This window comes from Salvelinus sp. IW2-2015, linkage group LG25 (assembly GCF_002910315.2).
Source record: "Salvelinus sp. IW2-2015 linkage group LG25, ASM291031v2, whole genome shotgun sequence".
NCBI lineage: Eukaryota > Metazoa > Chordata > Actinopteri > Salmoniformes > Salmonidae > Salvelinus > Salvelinus sp. IW2-2015.
The window spans coordinates 18919502-18942018 of NC_036865.1; the positions used below are offsets into that span (position 1 = coordinate 18919502).

General features: G+C 42.5%; 1 protein-coding gene, 1 long non-coding RNA gene and 1 pseudogene across 2 annotated transcripts in view; 1 reads left to right on the top strand and 2 right to left on the bottom strand.

Annotated features, from left to right (window-relative positions):
* Positions 1 to 2324: 2324 nt before the first annotated feature.
* On the bottom strand, positions 2325 to 3525 carry LOC139023011 (uncharacterized). The gene is made up of 4 exons (XR_011474077.1): positions 3141 to 3525; positions 2766 to 2836; positions 2504 to 2679; positions 2325 to 2413 (listed from the first exon to the last, which is right to left on the bottom strand). It is a non-coding gene; the product is annotated as an uncharacterized lncRNA (long non-coding RNA).
* A 735-nt stretch (positions 3526 to 4260) lies between these two features.
* Positions 4261 to 15154, top strand: LOC111951724 (protein ecdysoneless homolog; annotated as a pseudogene).
* Positions 13974 to 22517, bottom strand: part of LOC111951625 (uncharacterized) — a 17754-nt gene continuing 9210 nt past the window's right edge. The window contains exons 4-5 of the mRNA XM_023969814.2: positions 16628 to 16925; positions 13974 to 16480 (exon numbers count right to left, since the gene is read on the bottom strand). Of these exons, the coding sequence (XP_023825582.1) occupies positions 16077 to 16480; positions 16628 to 16925 (702 nt within the window). The 3' untranslated portion in view covers positions 13974 to 16076. The remainder of the gene's footprint in view (positions 16481 to 16627; positions 16926 to 22517) is intronic.

The window sequence follows — 22517 nt, forward strand, 5'->3', positions numbered from 1 at the left end:
ACACCAGAGAATTCACCTGTCAACACAAAATCTCATCATTACTACCTCATAAACACAGTGATATTCTTGACACAGCCATGATGGTTATAAATAGGGGTTGTGTGGCTTACCTTGTGATAGGCACTGATAGATTTCAGAGGCCCGAAAGATTCTGGAGTCATGGACTGAGCCAGGCCATTTTGCCACAACATTGCTGATCACACAGTCAGCATTGCAGACCATCTGAAATCATAAGATGAGGAATATTACACCAATCAATGCACATCACTGGCAATGCAGAGTGTTCGTCAATGGACAATATCAAAAAGTTATGTTCACCTGAACATTAATGCTGTGAAAATTTCCTATTCCACAAATCGGCCTCATGGGCACCTGAGGGGCTTTTATCCTTATGTGTGTGCAGTCCACTGCACCAATGACATTGGGGAAACCTGTCACACAAAGTAATGAGTATCCTTGTTATGCTGGTGAATGAGGACCCAAAAGCGACGTAATAGAAACAGAGTCTTTATTCCAGTCTAAACAAACAATAATTCTCCTGGATATTATAAGGTAAATCCAAAACAGGAAACTGAAATCCTCTCGTCAGTAGAGAGGAACGACTGGAGACGCGACCACACGACTGCAGGTCGCTTCAGGAAGCACAGGCCGTAGCTGACATAGACACCTGCTCACACGCAGCATCTGAAGAAGGCAAAAAACACGACAGGGCGGAACAAGGACACAGAACAGCAAACATCAAACAAGAATCCGACAAGGACAGAAGCGGAAAACAGAGGGAGAAATAGGGACTCTAATCAGAGGGCAAAATAGGGGACAGGTGTGAAAGAGTAAATGAGGTCGTTAGGAGAATGAGAAACAGCTGGGAGCAGGAACGGAACGATAGAGAGAAGAGACGAGAGAGGAAAGAGGGAGGGGGAGAGAGAGGGATAGAAAGAGGGAAAGAACCTAATAAGACCAGCAGAGGGAAGCACAGGACAAGACATGATGATCAATGACAAAACATGACAATCCTACTATGTGTTAACAGTTGTCCTGTAATTTGTAGATCCTCACCTGCAATCCTATAGCACTCCTCTTTGATGTCACAGAGTCTTCTGTGGCCAGGGAAGGAGATGAAGACATCTGCTAATGCTTTGATAGCCAGACACACACTCCTTATTGTGCGGCAAATGTGTGCCTTGTTCAGCTGTTCTGCATCCCCACTGAGTACAGGAAGCTCCACTAGCAAAAAAGCGCAAGGCCACACAAACCATTTGCTCCACACTCAGTGCATGGCTCCGTGCAGTGCGGTGCTTAATCCTGGGACCCAGTAGTCTGCATAGATACCTGATGCCATCTGCAGAAAACCTGTATCTTCATATAGATGGTCATCAGGAAGGCCAGTGGGTCCAACCGGTCCCTGAAGACCCTTTCTCGCCTGAAGGCTCTCCTCAGCACAAGTGCTTCTTCATCCACCACATCCGCACGAATGGGCATGCCATTGTCAGAGCAGAAAGGAACACACAATTTTGGCCTTCATATAGGCTAGTGGCCACACCTGGTGCTGGGGGTGGGCAAAAGAGGGCGATGCCTTATAACGATGACTGGTTGTACTGATTGCTGGGAAATAAAAAAAACCTTAGAAAGATGCCACCGTCCTGTGTGCTCACAATAAGAGCTCATATGTCATGGCTCACTTGACTTTAAGAGAATATACCTAATTTTTATTTTGAGCTGTGTCATCTTCTTGGAGCTGGGGGAGGAAAGAAAAATAATGATTAATACATTTGTGTTACAGTTAGCATACAGTGTACATTGAAGGCATATCTCACCTCCCTCTCAAGTTTTTTTATTTCAAGGTCCAGTTTCCTAATTGTCCTCTTTTTTATTTCGGACTCCAGTGCAAGATTTTCCATCTTTTTTCTTCTGTACTGAATGTCTATGTCTGCCAGTTCTATTTGGCGCCGGAGGTGGTTGCCATACAACTTCTGATAGCTGTGAGCTCTGTGAACACAATACAATTAGCCGCAGCTGGAATTTGGCAGGATGTGGTGTCCTTTTATTAATACGCACTATGTTGCCAGGCTGGTTTTCCCACTGTATAGCATCTGGGTCCTGTAAAATAAATTAGATTTTTTGATTTTGATGAGGACTCCTCACCATTGTAGAGTAAATAGTACTTTCACATGCTTAACATGATACCTCATGCCTTCTGGAATCCAGAGAGATGGTCTCCTCCTCATCATCGTCTCCATCATGTGCTGTTGCTGCTGCACTGGCCTTCACCCTATCACATTTAATCGGATTCATATTGAAGCTAGTAGACAAGACATGCCAGGCCTACAGTATGCCTTTGATGGAGTACTCACTGGATCAGCATCGTCTGGTGCTTGTGCTGGTGGCTCTAACAGGAACACAGTGCTGCCAGACACTGCAAGGCAATAGGTAAACCAAAGTCAGACAGTCCAAATTGATTCAATATGAATGTGGTTGTATCCCATGTAGAGATGGAAGGACATACCTTGAATGAAGCGGGTGGCATCTTGGAGGAACCTATGCTCGTCTCTTTTCCCCCCAGGGATCCCCTCTAAGACGGCCTGCCTTTATTTAGCTCCAAGGCCATGTCCTCTGCTGGGGTAAGGTCAGCCTTTGGTGACCCACCACCCGTGCCTTGTCTGTGGGTATTCTTTTTCACTGCTAACAGTACAAGACAATGTGTGAGCAGGCACCTTCTGGGTACAATATATGCTTGTGCTTTGTTAAATATTAGTCAGGGACCATACCATTCTGCAGAATGTTCTTGTATTTGATTTTGACCTGCTGCCATGTCCGTTTTGGCCCGTTCATGTTTAATCTACACACACACACACACACACACACCACACACACACACACACATTTAATGGAGTCACACTGCAAAAAATTACTTGGTATTTTTGTCTTGTTTTCAGTAAAAATATCAAAAAATGTATCATAGCTTTATACAGTGTGATGGAGTTACTTTACACTTTCACTCATATCTGCAGTGCATTTCAATTAAAAATTTAACCGTTTCATAATTACAGTACAACTGCATTTTTGGAGATGTGAATTAAATATTTGAATTGTAATTGTGATGTTTCAGCGGAGCGGTGAGTGTGTAATTGTGCACTACTTACGCATTCAGGCGGTCTGCAATACTTTGCCACGCTTTTTCTCTTTGCTTTATCACTGTGGCGGTGTTGCCTTTCTTCTTAATTATATCTTTTACCTCCTCGTATGCCTCCATGAGGATTTGTGCTTCCGACGGGGAAAAGTACGCGGCTCTAGTTGCCATGGTAAATCAGTTAATCTGTGATCTGTGGCGGGGTCTATTTGAGTGAGCCGTGAGCGCGCACCTATCCAGGATTGGTTTCACCTGGCTTAATGAATCCGTGTCTGCTCATCCTGGCTTGGTCTTTGTGCAACCAATTAAGCCTGGACGCACATGTTTTGGCTTCATTGAGCTCAGCTGAGTCATTTATCCCGGATGTCTTAATTCTACTTTTGTGCAACAGGCCCCTGGAAACATTGTCTACGCATAGAATTAATAACAATTGTATTTCCACATTTTATGTAAATTGTACAACTTTTCTATTGATTCGTTTTGTGTATCGTAATTTTGAAGCAAAATTTCATCGAAGTATATTATTATTTCTGGGATAAATGCGTGTCATATAGGAACAAATTACAAACACGGTAGTATTATAACCGAGATGGTAGGAGAAAAAACAGTGCCTCTAACGGCATGAGAATGACAGAACTTGACAACTCATTTTATTTTTTTATGGGATTCCTTCTTGAAGATTAACGTTAAAACATATACATAATAGACAAGGCAAGATAAGACCTCTCTCAGGACTGTGACTAAGTTAACGTTAATTGATCATGCGATTAGCTGGTAAAGACACTGACTAGTTAGGATGCTAGCTTCATTTTATTGACAAGACTTCGTTTGCAAATGTCATGTAATGTTCAGTTTAAAAGAATAGGCCTATCATTGAAGAATATTAGATCAAGAAATCATGTGATCAATGGCAGTTACATATAGTTAAACAATAAGTTTATCGATAAAAGACAAGCTGCCTGTCTGAACAGTTTGGAAGCTGAGCTTGTACCCTATAATTCAGTTATGATTCAAATGTCATTATAGAGATGTCGTATGACCTGACCTACAACAGTCTCTGCTGATTACAAAGCAAAGGAACATAACTTATCTTGTTATTGTTCATATCATAGGTTCATCAAGCCACCGCCACTATGGACCCACTTAGGAGAACAGCTGTGCAAGAGGACATGGTCCAGTACTATTTCTTCTTGGTTCAGCCTAACCTCTTAGACACACAGTCTGATGATCTACGTCTGCAACAGCTAGTGTAGGAGATTTTGGCCAAGGTTGCCCCTCTCCTTGTGCAGTATATCTGGCAACAGCAGCCATTCAACCTCAAGTACCACACTGAGAAAGGTACAGTACTGGTTCTGACCTGGATACAAATGTTCTTTGAGGATTGAAGGATTTGTTATACAAATCATTTTGATGCTTTGACTGAATGAATGGTGATCACGTCTTGATTGTACCTGCAGGGGGAGTTCCTGCACACATTGGAGGCAGCGCTGTGTTTGGGGACAGTGTGGAGGATGAGTGGTTCATCTTATACCTCCTGCTTCAGATCACACAAGCCTTCCCAGAACTTGCTGCCAGGTAGAGTGGAGCACACGGTCTGCAAAGCTCTGTATTACTTCCAGTTAGTTTCAACTTGCCAGTGATATTTACTTTAACTTGCAGGTTAGAGAACAATGACGGGGAGTTCCTTCAGATCGAAGCAGCAGATTATTTTCCCATGTGGTTGAACCCAGAGAGCAGTGGAAACCGAGTAAGTTGTCTACGTGTGATGTAGCCCATTTAGCGCCTATTTACGATAGTATTTTCTGTCCAGGGAGTTGTGTTAAGAGCCCTGACACTTGCACTAAAAGTTAACACGCATGTGGTACTATTTTCACATCAAATGAAATTTTATTTGTCACATGCGCCAAATACAACAGATGTAGTCCTTACAGTGAAATGCTTACTTACAAGCCCTTAACCAACGATGCAGTTTTAAGAAAATACCTAAAAAAAAGTAAGAGATAAGAAAAAACTAATAATTAAAGAGCAGCAGTAAATAACAATAGCGGGGCTATATACAGGCGGTACCGGTACAGAGTCAATGTGTCAATGTGCCGGGGCACCGGTGTTGAGGTAATTGAGATATTTATGTACATGCAGGTAGGGTTGTTAAAGTGGCTATTCATAGATAATAACAGAGAGTAGTAGCAGGAGTCTTATGGCTTGGGGGTAGAAGCTGTTTAGAAGCCTCTTGGACCTAGACTTGGCTCTCCGGTACCGCTTACCGTGCGGTAGCAGAGAGAACAGTCTATGACTTGGGTGGCTGGAGTCTTTGATGATTTTCATGGCCTTCCTCTGACACCGCCTGGTATAGAGGTCCTGGATGGCAGGAAGCTTGGCCCCGTTGATGTACTGGGCCGTTCGCACTACCCTCTGTAGTGCCTTGCGGTCGGAGGCCGAACAGTTGCCATATCAGGCAGTGATGCAACCCGTCATGATGCTCTCGTTGGTGCAGCTGTAAATTATTTTGACGATCTGAGCCATGCCAAATCTCCTGAGGTTAGGTTTTGTCGTGCCCTCTTCACGACTGTCTTGGTGTGCTTGGACCATGTTAGTTTGTTGATGTTTTGGAAACAAAAGGAACATTTGTACACTTTTTTTATAGGGTTAGGGTTCCCACATGGCCATATTTCCATGTTACAGCAGTTGTTTACGTAAAACAGATGGAAGACAGTCGACTACCTGTGCTAATTAGCTATCTGCGTCTCTGAACACTTGTGCGTAAATGGAAGACGGACACCATAAACGTGTTTTCACAGAAAAATACCGTCGGCTGCAACTGCGTTTAAAACAGTGTACGGCCGTGTGTATTTTACATTTGTGAAATAATTGATGTGATATGAAAGTAGATGGCTTTATGTTTCTAGAACCGTACTGCAATTGACAATCGATTCACGTTTACATGGAATGTTTGGGCTGCCAGAGCCAATTCTCCTTTAAACAGAACATGTAAGGTCCTTGAACTATAAGGAGTAACATCAGGCTACATTATTAGGCTATGTGTGATGATGACTACAAATTGTTTATCACTCTGTCTGTCACTCTGTCTGTACATCTCTTCATATAGCTGACTATCCCTTCGTTTGTTGTCTCTGTAGGCCTATATCAGTCTGTCCATCTGTGTCTCTCCCCCTGGTTCTGGTCTGCTAGGTGTTCCTCCACAGGGGTGAGCTGTACATCCTGCCCTGACCTCCCGCTCTAGTGGAGTTGGCCTGCCCATGAATGCAGTGCCCAGCGTGAACCAGGCTCTGGTCCTGCTCTCGTCCCACACACAGGCCTGTCTGGCCAGCCCCAAGATCCGCACTACTCTGGGGAAAAGACTGGAGGGGTGAGTGACGCAGCAGAAATAACACTATGAAGTGTTGAAGTGATTGTAAGTTTTCTGTTTGAGGGTAGATTTGAGCCTTATGATTAGGGCCAGGCCTTTGGCTGTTTTCTTTCTAGCCCGCATTTCGATCATCTGACCTCAAGAGGCCGATATAGCGCCTTCTCACACCACATGTGAATTAATTGTCACGTGTGCATACCGTGACAATCTAATGTAATTATCCAATTAGTCCAAAATAAATTCCCAACCATGTGGATTGACTTCAAGTCAATTGTTTGCCGACAATTGTCATCAGCAGCCTACACTTTAGACTAATGCACCAAATTATTACTATCAACATAAATATTTTACTTGTTTGTTATCAACATTATATAGGAATAATCCGCATTTTATCTAAGAAAATGGAGCCTATTGCCGAACAAAGTAGCCATTTTCATTCGCTATAGAAATACATGTAAATGTTGAGGATATGCAAGCGCCAATATCCCAAAATGTGCGATTTCATTAACAAGTAAAACCATATAGCCATTTTCCAACCAAGGAGAGGTGTCACAAAAGTCAGAAATAGTGTTAAAATTAATCACTTACCTTTGATGATCTTCATCTGATGCCACTCCCAGGTCTCCATGTTAGACAACAAATGTTCGTTTTGTTCGATAAAGTTCATCTTTATGTCCAAATACCTATTTTTTGTTAGCGCGTTTAGTCCAGTAATCCAAATGCGCGGGCACTAAGTCCAGACGAAAAGTCAAAATAGTTCCATTACAGTTTGTAGAAACATGTCAAACGATGTATAGAATCAATCTTTAGGATGTTTTTATGATAAATCTTCAATAATATTCCACCTGGACAATTCCTTTGTCATTAGAAATGAAAGGGAACGGAGCTTGTGTTCACGGCCGCGCACGCATGACTAAACTAAAGGCTTTCAGCCTGATCACTGGTTCAAACAGCTCTTATTCGCTCCCCTTTCATAGTAGAAGCCTGAAACAAAGTTCTAAAGACTGTTGACATCTAGTGGAAGCCTTAGGAAGTGCAATCTGACCCCATAGACACAGTTTATTGGATAGGCAATCACTTGAAAAACTACAAACCTCAGATTTCCCACTTCCTGGTTGGATTTTTCTCAGGTTTTCGCCTGCCATATGAGTTCTGTTATACTCACAGACATCATTCAAACAGTTTTAGAAACTTCAGAGTGTTTTCTATCCAAATCTACTAATAATATGCATATCCTTGCCTCTGGGCCTGAGTAGCAGGCAGTTTACTCTGGGCACGCTTTTCATCCAGATGTGAAAATACTGCCCCCTACACCAAAGAAGTTTTAACTTCTTAGCAAGGAGCATTTCTCCAGCAAAAAAAAAATTGAGTGGGGAGGGGAAACTGAAAATTAGCTGTTATGGCAGAGAGGTTTGGAACTCTTTCTTATTGGTCTATTAACTAATTAACTGCCAAAACTCCATCCCACCAAAACATGCTGAAATTTAGAGCTGTCTGTTCAAGCAGCTCTTACACTAAAAGGTCATTATCATAAATGTTCATAGTATTGTTCCAATCTCATAGTGTGAAAAATATATATATTATTATATATACACCACCACACACACACACAACACACCACACACACACACACACACACACACACACAACACACACACACACACACAACACACACACACACACACACACACACAACACACACCACAGTTGAAGTTGGAAGTTTACATAAACCTTAGACAAAAACAACTTAAACTCAGTTTTTTTTACAATTCCTGATATTTAATCCTAGTAAAAATTCCCTGTCTTAGGTCAGTTAGGATCACCACTTTATTTTAAGAATGTGAAATGTCAGAATAATAGTAGAGAATGATTGATTTATTTCAGCTTTTATTTATTTCATCACATTCCCAGTGGGTCAGAAGTTTACATACACTCAATTAGTATCTGGTAGCATTGCCTTTAAATTGTTTAACTTGGGTCAAACGTTTCGGGTAGCCTTACACAAGCTTCCCACAAGAAGTTGGGTGAATTTTGGCCCATTCCTCCTGACAGAGCTGGTTTAACTGAGTCAGGGTTGTAGGCCTCCTTGCTCGCACATGCTTTTTCAGTTCTGCCCACAAATTTTCTATAGGATTGAGGTCAGGGATTTGTGATGGCCACTCCAATACCTTGACTTTGTTGTCCTTAAGCCATTTTGCCACAACTTTGGAAGTATGCTTGGGGTCATTGTCTATTTGGAAGACCCATTTGTAACCAAGCTTTAACTTCCTGACTGATGTCTTGAGATGTTGCTTCAATATATCCACATAATTTTCCTGCCTCAAGATGCCATCTATTTTGTGAAGTGCACCAGTCCCTCCTGCAGCAAAGCACTCCAACATCATGATGCTGTCCCCCCCCTGTGCTTCACGGTTGGGATGGTGTTCTACTGCTTGCAAGCCTCCCCCTTTTTCCTCCAAACACAATGATGGTCATTATGGCCAAACAGTTCTATTTTTGTTTCATCAGACCAGAGGACATTTCTCCAAAAAGTACAATCTTTGTCCCCATGTGAAGTTGCAAACCGTAGTCTGGCTTTTTTATGGCGGTTTTGGAGCAGTGGCTTCATCCTTGCTGAGTGGCCTTTCAGGTTATGTTGATATAGGACTCGTTTTACTGTGGATATAGATACTTTTGTACCTGTTTCCTCCAGCATCTTCACAAGGTCCTTTGCTGTTGTTCTGGGATTGATTTGCACTTTTCGCACCAAAGTACATTAATTTCTAGGAGAGAACGCTTCTCCTTCCTTAGCGGTATGATGGGTGTGTGGTCCCATGGTGTTTATACTTGCGTACTTTTGTTTGTACAGATGAACGTGGTACCTTCAGTTGTTTGGACATTTTTCCCGAGGATGAAACAGACTTGTGGAGGTCTACAATTTATTTTCTGAGGTCTTGGCTGATTTCTTTTGATTTTTCCCATGATGTCAAGCAAAGAGGCACTGAGTTTGAAGGTAGGCCTTGAAATACATCCACAGGTACACCTCCAATTGACTCAAATGATGTCAATTAGTCTATCAGAAGCTTCTAAAGCCATGACATAATTTTCTGGAATTTTACAAGCTGTTTAAAGGCACAGTCAACTTAGTGCGTGTAAACGTCTGGCCCACTGGAATTGTGATACAGTGAATTAGAAGTGAAATAGTGTATCTGTAAACAATTGTTGGAAAAATTACTTGTGTCATGCACAAAGTAGATGTCCTAACCGACTTGCCAAAACTATAGTTTGTTAAACAAGAAATTTGTGGAGTGGTTGAAAAACGAGTTTGAATGACTCCAACCTAAGTGTATGTAAACTTTCGACTTCAACTGTATAACACACAGGAAAGTAACGTTTTTGACTGCACTGGGCCTTTAAGAACAGCCAACGAATACATTGTGAAATGATGAGGATGAGACTGTTTCGCTTTATCCTCCACAACCTGCCGCCTATCTAAATTGTCTTGGGTAGACGCATTCTTCTGAGACAGCGTAATGTGTTTTCTTTTATTTCAGATGGCAGTTTATCTTTTCTTTCCATTTATAATCTAATGTTAAATTGCAGGTTTTGCAGAATATATTGTTGTCATCTGCGATGATAATCGCAGCGGGGTACTGGCACGCTCTTTTTTTCAAGCTATATTCTGATTTTGAATTTTTTATATTTTCTGGTTGGATTCATATGCCTTGTTCACATTGGCAGTTTGAAGTGACTCAAAGGAAAAACAAATTGCATATCGGATTCAAATCAGTTATTTTTCCAGCAGTCTGAACAGCCCAAAAGCACTGTTCAGCAGCTACGTAGCTGGCAAAGTGACTGCTGTGGCTAGTCAAAAAGGACTCGTTTTAAAAGTTGGATCATCTTATCCTTTTGTTACACTATGATTCATTCAATGCAACTAGGAAACGTCAATGGCGGACATTGTTGTCATTTTAGCTCAGTACATAACTTGTGAGTGATAGGAAGCACGAGCACCACTGTCTGAACACACACACAACCGATTTGGTCACTTGTAACTTGCTGTTTGGACAGTCCAATATTCCAAAACGGATTTGAATGACATCGTCAGTGTGCATCGTGTGCTTTTAACCAATTATGAGTTGGCATTGCCTACTAATTGTCTACTAATTGGTTGATGTCATTGGAAACACTTGTCTATCTTTTTAATACATAGAAAGTGCAATTTTCACATGTTGGGGTGGTGCTGGAGATGCTGAATATGAAGTTGAACATGTTTTTAATTTCCCTTTAAGACCTGCAGTGTGAACATGGCTATATATAGTCTCTCCCCTTTAACTGTCCTAATTAGCCCATTTTTATAACCTCCGATGATCAGAGATTGAGTCTGTTGGAGATGGTCAGCTTAAGCAAAAAAGAGGTCTAGAATCACTGATATACAAATAGTATTCCCTGCCAAATAATAGACTTTGCAATTTAAGATTCATAGAGCTTTGCCCATCCCTGGCTTAGGCAAAACCCCACCCCACCAAACACATACACACAACCAGACATTGAATGATTTCATTGGAAACAGCTTGTGTCAATTAAACATTTCCTACAATTTTCTACCTGTAGCAAACCTAGTGGATAATGATGGAAATACCAGTAACTAAAACTAAAAAACAACCAAAACTCCTGGCCCTACTTATAATTGCTCAGAAATGCATACAGTACTTAAGAGTATAAAGACTTGTTTAGGTCAAGACACACATTCAAGCCTACTGTCATAATGACCATGAGTTGGGGTGTCTGTGCTTCACAGATATCCAGAGAAGATCCATGCAAACCTTCATGCTCACTGCTTCCTACCCGCGGGCATTGCTACAGTGTTGGCACAGCGACCAGACCTGGTTGCCCCGGCAGTGTCAGCTTTCTACCTGAGGGATCCAGTAGATCTCCAGGCCTGTTGTACATTCCAGACCTTTCCCTCCGACACACGAGTCCTAACCGCGGTACACACAAGTTGACTTTGACTGGTTGACGCATGTATTTATTGTGTGTTATGTAGTGTAGTTTGCAGTGTAGTTTTGTTTCGGTATGTTAGTGCTGTATTTACATGTTGTCTATATGTATTTCCAGGTGACGTTCACCCATTGCCTGTACGCTCAGATGCAGCAGTAGCATTTCACCCCCGACCGGAGGAGGTTTGATTTATTTGTTTGATCGAACATGTATAAATATTTGATGCATGATAGATATTATATGATATACAGTACCAGTCAAAAGTTGGGACACCTATTCATTCCAGGGTTTTTCTTTATTTTTACTATTTTCTACATTGTAAAATAATAGTGAAGACATCAAAACTATGAAATAACACATATGGAATCATGTAGTAACCCAAAAAGTGTGAAACAAACCAAAATATATTTGTGATTCTTCAAAGTAGCCACCCTTTGCCTTGATGACAGCTTTGCACACTCTTGGTATTCTCTCAACCAGCTTCATGAGGTAGTCTCTGCTAAATGACTTAAATGTAAATGTAATGTAAAATGTAGTCACCTGCAATGCATTTCAAATAACAGGTGTGCTTTGTTAAGTTAATTTGTGGAATTTCTTTCCTTCTTAATGTGTTTGAGCCAATCAGTTGTGTTGTGACAAGGTAGGGATGGTATACAGAAGATAGCCCTATTTTGTAAAAGACCAAGTCCACATTATTGCAGGAACAGCTCAAATAAGCAAAGAGAAACAACAGTCCATCATTAGTTTAAGACATGAAGGTCAGTCAATCTGGAAAATTTCAAGAACTTTGAAAGTATCTTCAAGTGCTGTTGCAAAAACCATCAAGTGCTTTGATGAAACTGGCTCTCATGAGGACTGCCACAGGAAAGAAATACCCAGAGTTACCTCTGCTGCAGAGGATAAATTCATTAGAGTTAACTGCACCTCAGATTGCAGCCCAAATAAATGTTTTACAGAGTTCAAGTAACAGACACATCTCAACATCAACTGTTCAAAGGAGACTGTGTGAATCAGGCCTTCATGGTCGAATTGCTGAAGAAGAAGAGACTTGCTTGGTCCAAGAAACACGAGCAACGGACATTAGACCAGTGGAAATGTGTCCTTTGGTCTGGAGTCCAAATTGGAGATTTTTGGTTCTAGCCGCCATGTCTTTGTAAGACACGGTGTGGGTGAACAGATGATCTCCGCATGTGTGGTTCCCACCGTGAAGCATGGAGGAGGTGTGATGGTGTGGGTGGTGGTGTGTGCTTTGCTGGTGACACTGTCTGTGATTTGTTTTGAATTCAAGGCACCCTTAACCAGCATGACTACCACAGCATTCTGCAGCGATACGCTGGTTTGCGCTTAGTGGGACTATCATTTGTTTTTCAACAGCTCTATGACCCAACACACCTCCAGGCTGTGTAAGGGCTATTTGACCAAGAAGGAGAGTGATGGAGTGCTGCATCAGATGACCTGGCCTCCACAATCACCCAACCCCAACCCAATTGAGATGATTTGGGAGGAGTTGGACTGCAGAGTGAAGGAAAAGCAGCCAACAAGTGCTCAGCATTTTTTTTTCATTTAACTAGGCAAGTCAGTTAAGAACAAAATCTTATTTACAATGACGGCCTACCCTGGCCTAACCCAGACGACGCTGGGCCAATTGTGAGCTGCCCTATGGGACTCCCAATCGTGGCCAGATGTGATGCGGTCTGGATTCGAACCAGGTACTGCAGTGACACCTCCTCAGTGTCATAGACCACTGCGCCACTCGGGAGCCCTATGTGGGAACTCTTTCAAGACTGTTGGAAAAGCATTCCTCATGAAGCTGGTTGAGAGAATGGCAAGAGTGTGCAAAGCTGTCATCAAGGCAAAGGGTGGCTACTTTGAAGAATCACAAATATATTATATTTTATTTGTTTAACACTTTTTTTGGTTAATACGTGATTCCATATGTGTTATTTCATAGTTTTTACTATCTTTACTATTATTCTACAATGTAGAAAATTGTAAAAATAAAGAACTCTTGAATGAGTAGGTGTGTCAACTTTTGACTGTTACTGTATACAATATAAAATTGAGCAGACACTGTAGCTCATAGTGCTCCTGATGTACAAGTCCTATCTGTAGCCTAATGGTTATTAGACAGCTTCAATCTTGACAGCATTGACATTTGCTTCTATTGATTGTTAACCCAGAGAACTGATTACACATGTTGGAGTATAATTGTTCTATTACTGGTTAGAAACAGAAACAAAGATTGTGCAATCTTGCAAACAAAAGTAAATCATTGTTCAGTTTGTGAGACCGCTAATCTCTGATGCTAGCTAACCAGTAAGATATTTTTATATTCTCCTGAACAGTAATATTTCCTAGATTACTCATAACAGCCCTCTATTTTACGTTTCAATGAGCATAGCGGTATCGGGCTGTTAGCATTGCAATTGTCAGTGATTCATAATGTTATCCCTTTTGGTGATGTAGTGTTATTGTGGTTGTTGTCTGTGTCAGGGGGAGCTGCAGGGCTCTGCACATTAGAGAACTGATGACCTCAGCAGAGAACTTCTTCAAGAAGTCAGTCACCCCAACACACAGGTAGGTGCTCTTTGCTTGACTGTAGGAACACTGGTGTCTGTTTGTCTACATGTGTGCCTGCATATATGTGTGGGAATACACTCTATCGTGTGTGTGTGTGTGTGTGTGTGTGTGTGTGTGTGTGTGTGTGTGTGTGTGTGTGTGTGTGTGTGTGTGTGTGTGTGTGTGTGTGTGTGTGTGTGTGTGTGTGTGTGTGTGTGTGTGTGTGTGTGTGTTTAACTCTGGTGACAGGGCCCCAGGTGAGGAGATCCTTCAGCTGCTACAGAGCTGGGATCCCTGCAACGTGGAAGAACTGAGGAAACGCGAGGCCCATCTACCCCCAGAGGACAGTGGGTAAACACCTCCTATTACTACAGTACAGCAGTCACTCAGTCTAGTACCAGCTCAGGTGTATTGAGTAAAGTCCCTGTTATTATATGACACTTACCGCGCTGATATGTTCACACCACAAAGTAGACTGCTGGCTTTCGTGTCAGATAAAACCACACGGGCATAAGGCCTGCTGATTTTTTTAGAGGAAGGGTTCAGCCTTTACTGAACATACCCATATCGTAAACTGGGTAAATAAGCGGTTTCCATAATGATGCGCTAGAATGAGCTTATCAAGGTTGGTTGAAACACTGATTTTCTCATGTCTCCCCCATCTCCAGGTGAGAGTTGGCTGGATATTTCAGCCCAGGAGCTGGAGCATCTGTTGGAGTATAGGGGGAGGGGAGGAGTGGGGGTGGGCGGCTTAAGCCCATCCACACCGAACAGACGCAGGGGGGGAAGGGGTGAGGAGGGGGGCAGCTACATCCTGGTGGCTGTGACCCAAGGCATAAAGAACTTCATCGCCATGTCTTCACATGAGGGGGCCCAACTACCCTGGTGAGACTGACGGTCTGTCTGTCCACACTGTTCTACTTAGCCCTGTATGCGGTATGCTAACTGCTATGAGATAATACTGTGTAGAATGCTAACGTATGCTAGCTGCTGACTGGCTGACTGTAACGGGTATCATTGTAATTTGCCTTTGTTTATGTTACAGGTCCCATTCAAATTAGCCTTTCGGGTTTGATCCAGACTCTATGGCCAGTGCACTGGACAGACTACTGGGTATGTAGTTGCCTTGGGGTCCTGAGGACCAAGTTTGGGAAACACTGCTGTATTGGTTTCTAGCACTTGGACTAGAGATCACTTTCTGAGTCTAAATGCAAGCTGAGATCTACTGCTCAGATTTTAACTATGCAATTAAAAACAGTTCTGTATCAATGAGGTTTGTGCAATAGGCTATAGGCCCAGTACATTATCACTGCCAATTGGTTATGCTTGAATTGCCCTGCCAGTGTTGTTCTACTCAAACTATTTTGAAATGATATACAAAAAAATAGGAATATGATCACACTGGTAGTATATAATTTGTTGTATTACTTGTGAGGCTGACGAGCATAATATACAGCGCATTCGGGAAAGTATTCAGACCCCTTCACTTTTGTTACGTCACAGCCTTTTTCTAAAATGGATTAAATTACAATGTTTTCCTCATCAATCTACTCACAATACCCCACAATGACAAATCAAAAACAGGCTTTCAGACATTTTTGCAAATTTATAAAAAACAGAAATATCTTATTTACTTAAGTATTCAGACCCTTCCAGAAGGACAACCATCTCTGCAGCCCTCCACCAATCAGACCTTTATGGTAGAGTGGCCAGACGGAAGCAACTACACCAATTTCTACAGAATTTTGCTTAAGAATGGAATGTTGGAGATTGGCTTAACATTTCTAAATCAATCCAGCCCAAAGGTTAGGAACAAAATGCAATTGTAGTAAAAGTCCCAAGCGATGCACCATGGGAGTTGAAGTCTTGCTCCTAGAGTGAATAATACTGCTCTGTAGTAAAGCTATGTATCCTGCTCCTGGCACAGATCTAGGATCAGATTATCCTTGACAAATCCTCCCTTTAATCATTAGGAGGAATGCAAAACTGACTTCAGACTGATTAGTCTCTACGATCAACTTCATCCTCCTCTATGTTGGATCTCTACAACAGGCTGTACAAAGGTCTTGTTAATCCACGTGCTGTGTGTAGTAGTGCTGCAGCCAGCGGTGAGAAGGCCAGAGCGGCCATGTTGACCAAGAGATTCTGTAGCGCTCCCAGCATCAGTATGGCCAGCAGGTACCCCATGAATAGCAGGCTATGCCAGCTACCCTCGCCCAGTGCCCGGGGGCCCTCCGGGTGCAGCAGGCACAGGAAGCCCAGCACCAGGCTCTGGTTCACCATCAGGGTGAAGTACAGGTCAAAGGGCGAGGTGTGGGAGCTGATGTGGCGCCGGTGCTCGTTCTCAGCCACCTTGGCCAGCCAGGTCAGAGAGAGGCTGTGGAGAAGGAGGGCCAGTGGGGCGTAGAGACACTCCAGAACCTCCACTGACGGGACACCCTGAGACACTGCAGGGAGAAGGGGTGAGTTAGTGTACTGACACAACAGATGATTGACACACCATCACATTTGAGACTATTAGTCTGTTGTTAACTGGTAAATGCTGGTTAGAGAGCCGGCTTTCCCCTCAAGCTAAACACTGTAAACACATTTGCCTGTGATAGTGACAGAGGTGAAAGTGATGACTGTGATAAGGCCCGTTAGGTGGACTGACGGGAGTAGTGCCAGTCGCAGGCCATGGCTCCAGCCCACACAGAGCAGGGGCAGCAGGCCCATGGTGAGTGGGTACATGCCAGAATGGGCACTGGCCTCTGCCCACACACCCAGCACAGCCTGGGCACTCCCACAGATAGAGGGCACCAGCAGGCGCTCTCCCAGAGACAGAGAGTAGGGCTTCAGTGGTGCCAGGCCCACGGCATGGAGGACCAGCAAGTATAGCAGAGTCACCAGTACCTGGGAGAGACATGCCATAAACACAGGTAAACATTAGCCATCATTAGCCATTTTAAACATAAGCCATCATTAGCCATTTTAAACATTAGCCATCATTAGCCATTTTAAACATTAGCCATCCTGGAGATTGCAAGACGTAGCCGATTATGTCCTGAAGTATCAAGAAAAAAACAAACTCAGGTGATTTAAGGTATTTTTTGCCTTGGGCCTGGGTCTTCCAATCATGCATGTGCAACACATGTACTGTATCAATTCACCCAGGGTCTCACTCACAGATATACTGTAGTTCAACTTCACATCCGCAAGTACAGTGAAATTCTTCACTTGCAAGCTCAACCCAACAGTGCAGTAATCAATATCAAAATAGTATAACTAATAAAAAATGAAATGTATATATATTTTGTATATATATTCTGGTCAGTGCCAGTACCACATTTACATTGTGCAGGGATACTGAAGTATTTGAGGTAGATATGTACATGTAGGCGGGGATTAGGAGAAAGTGACTGGTAGCAGGATAAATAATAAATATGATAATAATAACTAGAAGGCTTGCTAAAGCTCTTTTAAAGGTATTTTTGTGATAGTGAAAGAAGTTTAAAAAGTTGTACTTTGATTATATAACTTGAATAGTGAAATCATAAAAAAATCTATTGATAGTCAGTAGTGATCAGAAGATTTGGTCAGTAGTTGTGTGGTTCAGTAGTTGTGGTCAGTAGTTGTGTGGTTGTGGTCAAAAGTTGTGTGGATATAGTAGTTAGATGTGTGGTCAGAAGTTATGTGGTTGTGGTCACTAGATGTGCTCAGCAGTTATGTGGTTGTGGTCAGTAGATAAGTGGTCAGTAGTTGTGTGGTCAGAAATTCTGCAGTTGTGGTCAGTATTTGTGTGGTTGTGGTCAGAGGTTGTGTGGTTGTGGTCACTAGATGTGGTAAGCAGTTGTGTGGTTGTGGTCAGTATTTGTGTGGTTGTGGTCAGAAGTTGTGTGGTTGTGGTCAGTAGTTGTGTGGTTGTGGTCACTAGATGTGGTAAGCAGTTGTGTAGTTGTGGTCAGAAGTTGTGTGGTTGTGGTCATTAGATGTTGTAAGAAACTGTTTTTGTGGTCAGAAGTTGGGTGGTTGTGGTCAGTAGTTGTGGTCAGCAGTTGAGTTGTCAGTAGTTGTTTGGTAAGAAGTTGTGTGCTTCTGGTCTAAATTGTGTAGTTGTGGTCAGAAGTTGTGTGGTTGTGGTCAGTAGTTGTGGTCAGTAGATGAGAGATCAGTATTTGTGTTATCAGAAGTCGTGTGGTTGTGGTCAGTAGTCGTGTGGTTGTGGTTACTAGATGTAGTAAGCAGTTGTGTTGTTATGGTCAGAAGTTGTGTGGTTGTGGTCAGTTGTAGTGGTCAGTAGTTGAGTGGTCAGTAGTTTTGTGGTTGTGGTCACTAGATGTGGTCAGCAATTGTGTAGTTATGGTCAAAAGTTGTTTGGTTGTGGTCAGTTGTAGTGGTCAGTAGTTGTGTGGTCAGAAGTTTTGCGGTTGTGGTCAGAAGTTGTGTGGTTGTGGTTAGAATTTGCGTTCTTGTGGTCTGAAGTTGTGTTGTTGTCAGTAGTTGTGTGTTTGTGGTCACTAGATGTGGTCAGAAGTTGTGTGTTTGTGGTCAGTACTTGTGTGGTTGTGGTCAGAAATTGTGCAGTTGTGGTCAGTAGTTATGTTTTAATGGTCACTAGATGTGGTCAGCAGTGGTGTCGTTGTGGTCAGAAGTTATGTGGTTGTGGTCAGTAGCTGTGGTCAGCAGTCGAATGGTTGGTAGGTGTGTTCTCATAAGTTGTGTGATTGTGGTCAGTAGCTGTGTGGTTGTGGTCAGTAGTTGTGTGGTTGTGGTCAGTAGCTGTGGTCAGCAGTCGAATGGTCGGTAGGTGTGTTCTCATAAGTTGTGTGATTGTGGTCAGTAGCTGTGGTCAGCAGTTGAATGTCAGTAGGTGTGTTATCATAAGTTGTGTGGTTGTGGTCAGTAGTTGTGTGGTTGTGGTCAGTAGTTGTGTGGTTGTGGTCAGTAGTTGCATGGTTTTGGTCAGTAGTTTGTGGTTGTGGTCAATAGTTGTGTGGTCAGTAGTCGTGTGGTTGTGGTCAGAAGTTGTGTGGTTGTGGTCAGAAGTTGTGTGGTTGTGGTAAGTAGTTGTGTGGTTGTGGTCAGTGGTTGTGGTCAGCTGTTGAGTGGTCAGAAGGTGTGCTATCATAAGTTGTGTGGTTGTGGTCAGTTGTTGTGTGGTTGTGGTCAGTAGTTGTGTGGTTGTGGTAAGTCATTGTGTGGTTGTGGTCACTAGATATGGTAACCAATTGTCTTATTGTGGTCAGACGTTGTGTCATTGTGGTCAATAGTTGTGTGGTTGTGGTCAGTAGTTGTGTGGTTGTGGTAAGTCATTGTGTGGTTGTGGTCACTAGATATGGTAAGCAATTGTCTTATTGTGGTCAGAAGTTGTGTGGTTGTGGTCAGTAGTTGTGTGGTTGTGGTCAAAAGTTGTGTGGTTGTCGTCAGAAGTTGTGGTCAGTAGTTGAGTTCAGCAGTTGGATGGTCATTAGGTGTGTTATCATAAGTTGTGTGGTTGTGATCAGTAGTTGTGTGGTTGTGGTCAGAAGTTGTGTGGTTGTTGTCAGTAGCTCGGTGGTTGTGGTCACTAGATGTGGTCAGAAGTTGTGTGATTGTGGTCAGTAGTTGTGCGGTTGTGGTCAAAAGTTGTGTGGTTTTGGTTAGTAGTTGTTGTCAAAAGTTTGAGTGATCAGTAGTTGTATGGTTTTGGTCAGAAGTTGTGTGGTTGTGGTCAATAGATGTGGTCAGTAGTTGTGTGGTTGTGGTCTGTAGTTGTGTGGTCAATATTTGTGTAGTTGTGATCAGTAATTGTGGTCACTCTCTTCACTCTCGTCATCATTTTTGCCCTCTGTGTCTGTGAGTATCAATAGCAACGGCTCCATTTAGGCTGCTCAATGATGACACAGAGACCTGTTAGTACACGTGAGCTAGAATTATTAACTATTCCTAATCCGCTCTATCCAGTCAGAGGGGTACACCCCACCCTTCTCTTTAGAGACAGGCAAACTAGCCAGTTAAGTTATTTAGAGCACTAAGCATGATCCTGCAAAGGAGCACAAAGCTAGTAAGCATTAGAAATCTTCTCTTTATCATTTCAGGTCGTTCAGACCGGGAAAGTATTCTTAATCTTAACGCTAGCTGTTTGGTCTGAAACAGATTGACAAATCATGGGAATTTGAAGAGCTATGGAGACATTCATTGAAGCGAGTCAAGCATTGCTAGGCAACAGTAGCCTTGGCAACACTGCTGCCTTTTGGCTAAAGCAAGTGTGAGAAACATGTTAACATACATTTAGCATTCGGAAAGAATTCCCTTCCCTTTTTCCACATTTTGTTTTGTTACGGCCTTATTCTAAAATGTGTTAAATCATTTTTTCCCCTCATCAATCTACACATATTACCCAATAATGAAAAAGCGAAAATAGGTTTTTAGAAATGTTTGCAAATGTATTCAAATAAAAAAACAGAAATACATTTTTTTATCTAAGTATTCAGACCCTTTGCTATGAGACTCGAAATTGAGCACAGGTGCCTCCTGTTTCCATTGATCATCCTTGAGATGTTTCTACAACTTGATTGGAGTCCACCTGTGGTAAATTCAATTCATTAGACATGATTTGGAAAAGCACACACCTGTTTATATAAGGTCCCACAGTTGACAGTGCATGTGAGAACAAAAAACAAAGCATGAGGTCGTAGGAATTGTCCATAGAGCTCCGAGACAGGATTGCATCGACGCACAGATCTGGGGAAGGGTGCCCCAGAAAATTTTGCGCCATTGACGGTCTCGAAGAACACAGTGGCCTCAATAATTTTTAAATGGAAGTAGTTCGGAACCACCAAGACTCTTCCTTAAGCTGGCTTCCCGGCCAAACTGAGCAATCGTGGAGAGAAGGGCCTTGGTCAGGGAGGTGTCCAAGAACCCAATGGTCACTCTGACATAGCTCCAGAGTTTCTCTGGGGAGATGGGAGAACCTTCCAGAAGGACAACCGTCTCTGCAGCACTCCACCAATCAGGCCTTTATGGTAGAGTGGCCAGACGGAAGCCACTCCTCAGTAAAAGGCACATGAAAGCCCGCTTGGAATTTGCCAAAAGGCACCTAAAGGACACTCAGACCATGAAAAACAAGATTCTCTGGTCTGATGAAACCAAGATTAAACTCTTTGGCCTGAATGCCAAGTGTCACGTCTGGAGGAAACCTGGCACCATCCCTACGGTAAAGCATGGTGGTGGCAGCATCATGCTGTGAGGATGTTTTTCAGCGGCAGGGACTGGGAGACTAGTCAGGATCGAGGGGAAGATGAACGGAGCAAAGTATATAGAGATCCTTGATGAAAACCTGCTCCAGGTAACCACGCTCAGGACCTCAGACTGGGGCGAAGGCTCACCTTCCAACAGGACAGCGACCCTAAGCACACAGCCACGACAACGCAGGAGTGGCTTCGGGATAAGTCTCTGAATGTCCTTGAGTGCCCCAGCCAGAGCCCGGACTTGAACCCATTCGAACATCTCTGGAGAGATCTAAAAATAGCTGTGCAGTAACACTCCCCATCCAACCTGACAGAGCTTGAGAGGATCTGCAGAGAAGAATGGGAGAAACTCCCCAAATACAGGTGTGCCAAGCTTGTAGCATCATACCCAAGAAGACTTGAGGCTGTAATCACTTCCAAAGGTGCTTCAACAAAGTACTGGGTCTGAATACTTATGTAAATGTGATATTTCACTTTTCTATTTATAATACATTTGCAAAAAAAAACAGTTTTTGCTTTGTCATTATGGGGTATCGTGTGTAGATTGATGAGATTAAAAAAAATCTATTTAGATTAAGGCTGTAACGTAACAAAGTGTGAAAAAAGTCAAGGGGCCTGAATACTTTCTGAAAGTCAAGTGCACCTATAGGCTTACAGCTGGCCAATCAGATAGCTCAGATCACCCTGTCTGCACATTTTCCTCAAGCTATAGACTGTAAAAACAAATCTTGAATGCACAGCAAGTTGATACAGTGAGATTTCAAAACTTGTAAAACCTTGACTAGAGAGAGAGACTCAATGAATACAGCAAAGACCTGCAGTGTTTATGAGTAAGTTGTTTTTCAGCACTGTCAACACTTTGTTCGACTATTTTATTTATTTATTTATTTTATTTTTTCAGGGGGTGGATCAGCTTTAATATTCAATGTAATTGTCTGCATCATTTCCAATCCCATTTGGAGTAAACTGATAAACATTAACATTTAGGTTTATATACAGTTTATATACATATTATACACATTTTACAGACACAATCTACTTTACAATAGTTATATTTTGTTTGTTTTTAGTCCTTCCTCTATTTCTGATAATCCATCCAGTTTGATTTCTATTTGTAACTGTGCTATTTCACAAAATGTTTAACCTATATACATTTTACAGACCCTGTGTGTTTTACGTTTGTTATCTTGTTGTTATTAGTTCCACCCTTCAGCTCCATTCAACCCCTCCCATCTATCTCTTAACACCATCCATTTTGGATTTCTATTTGCCATAT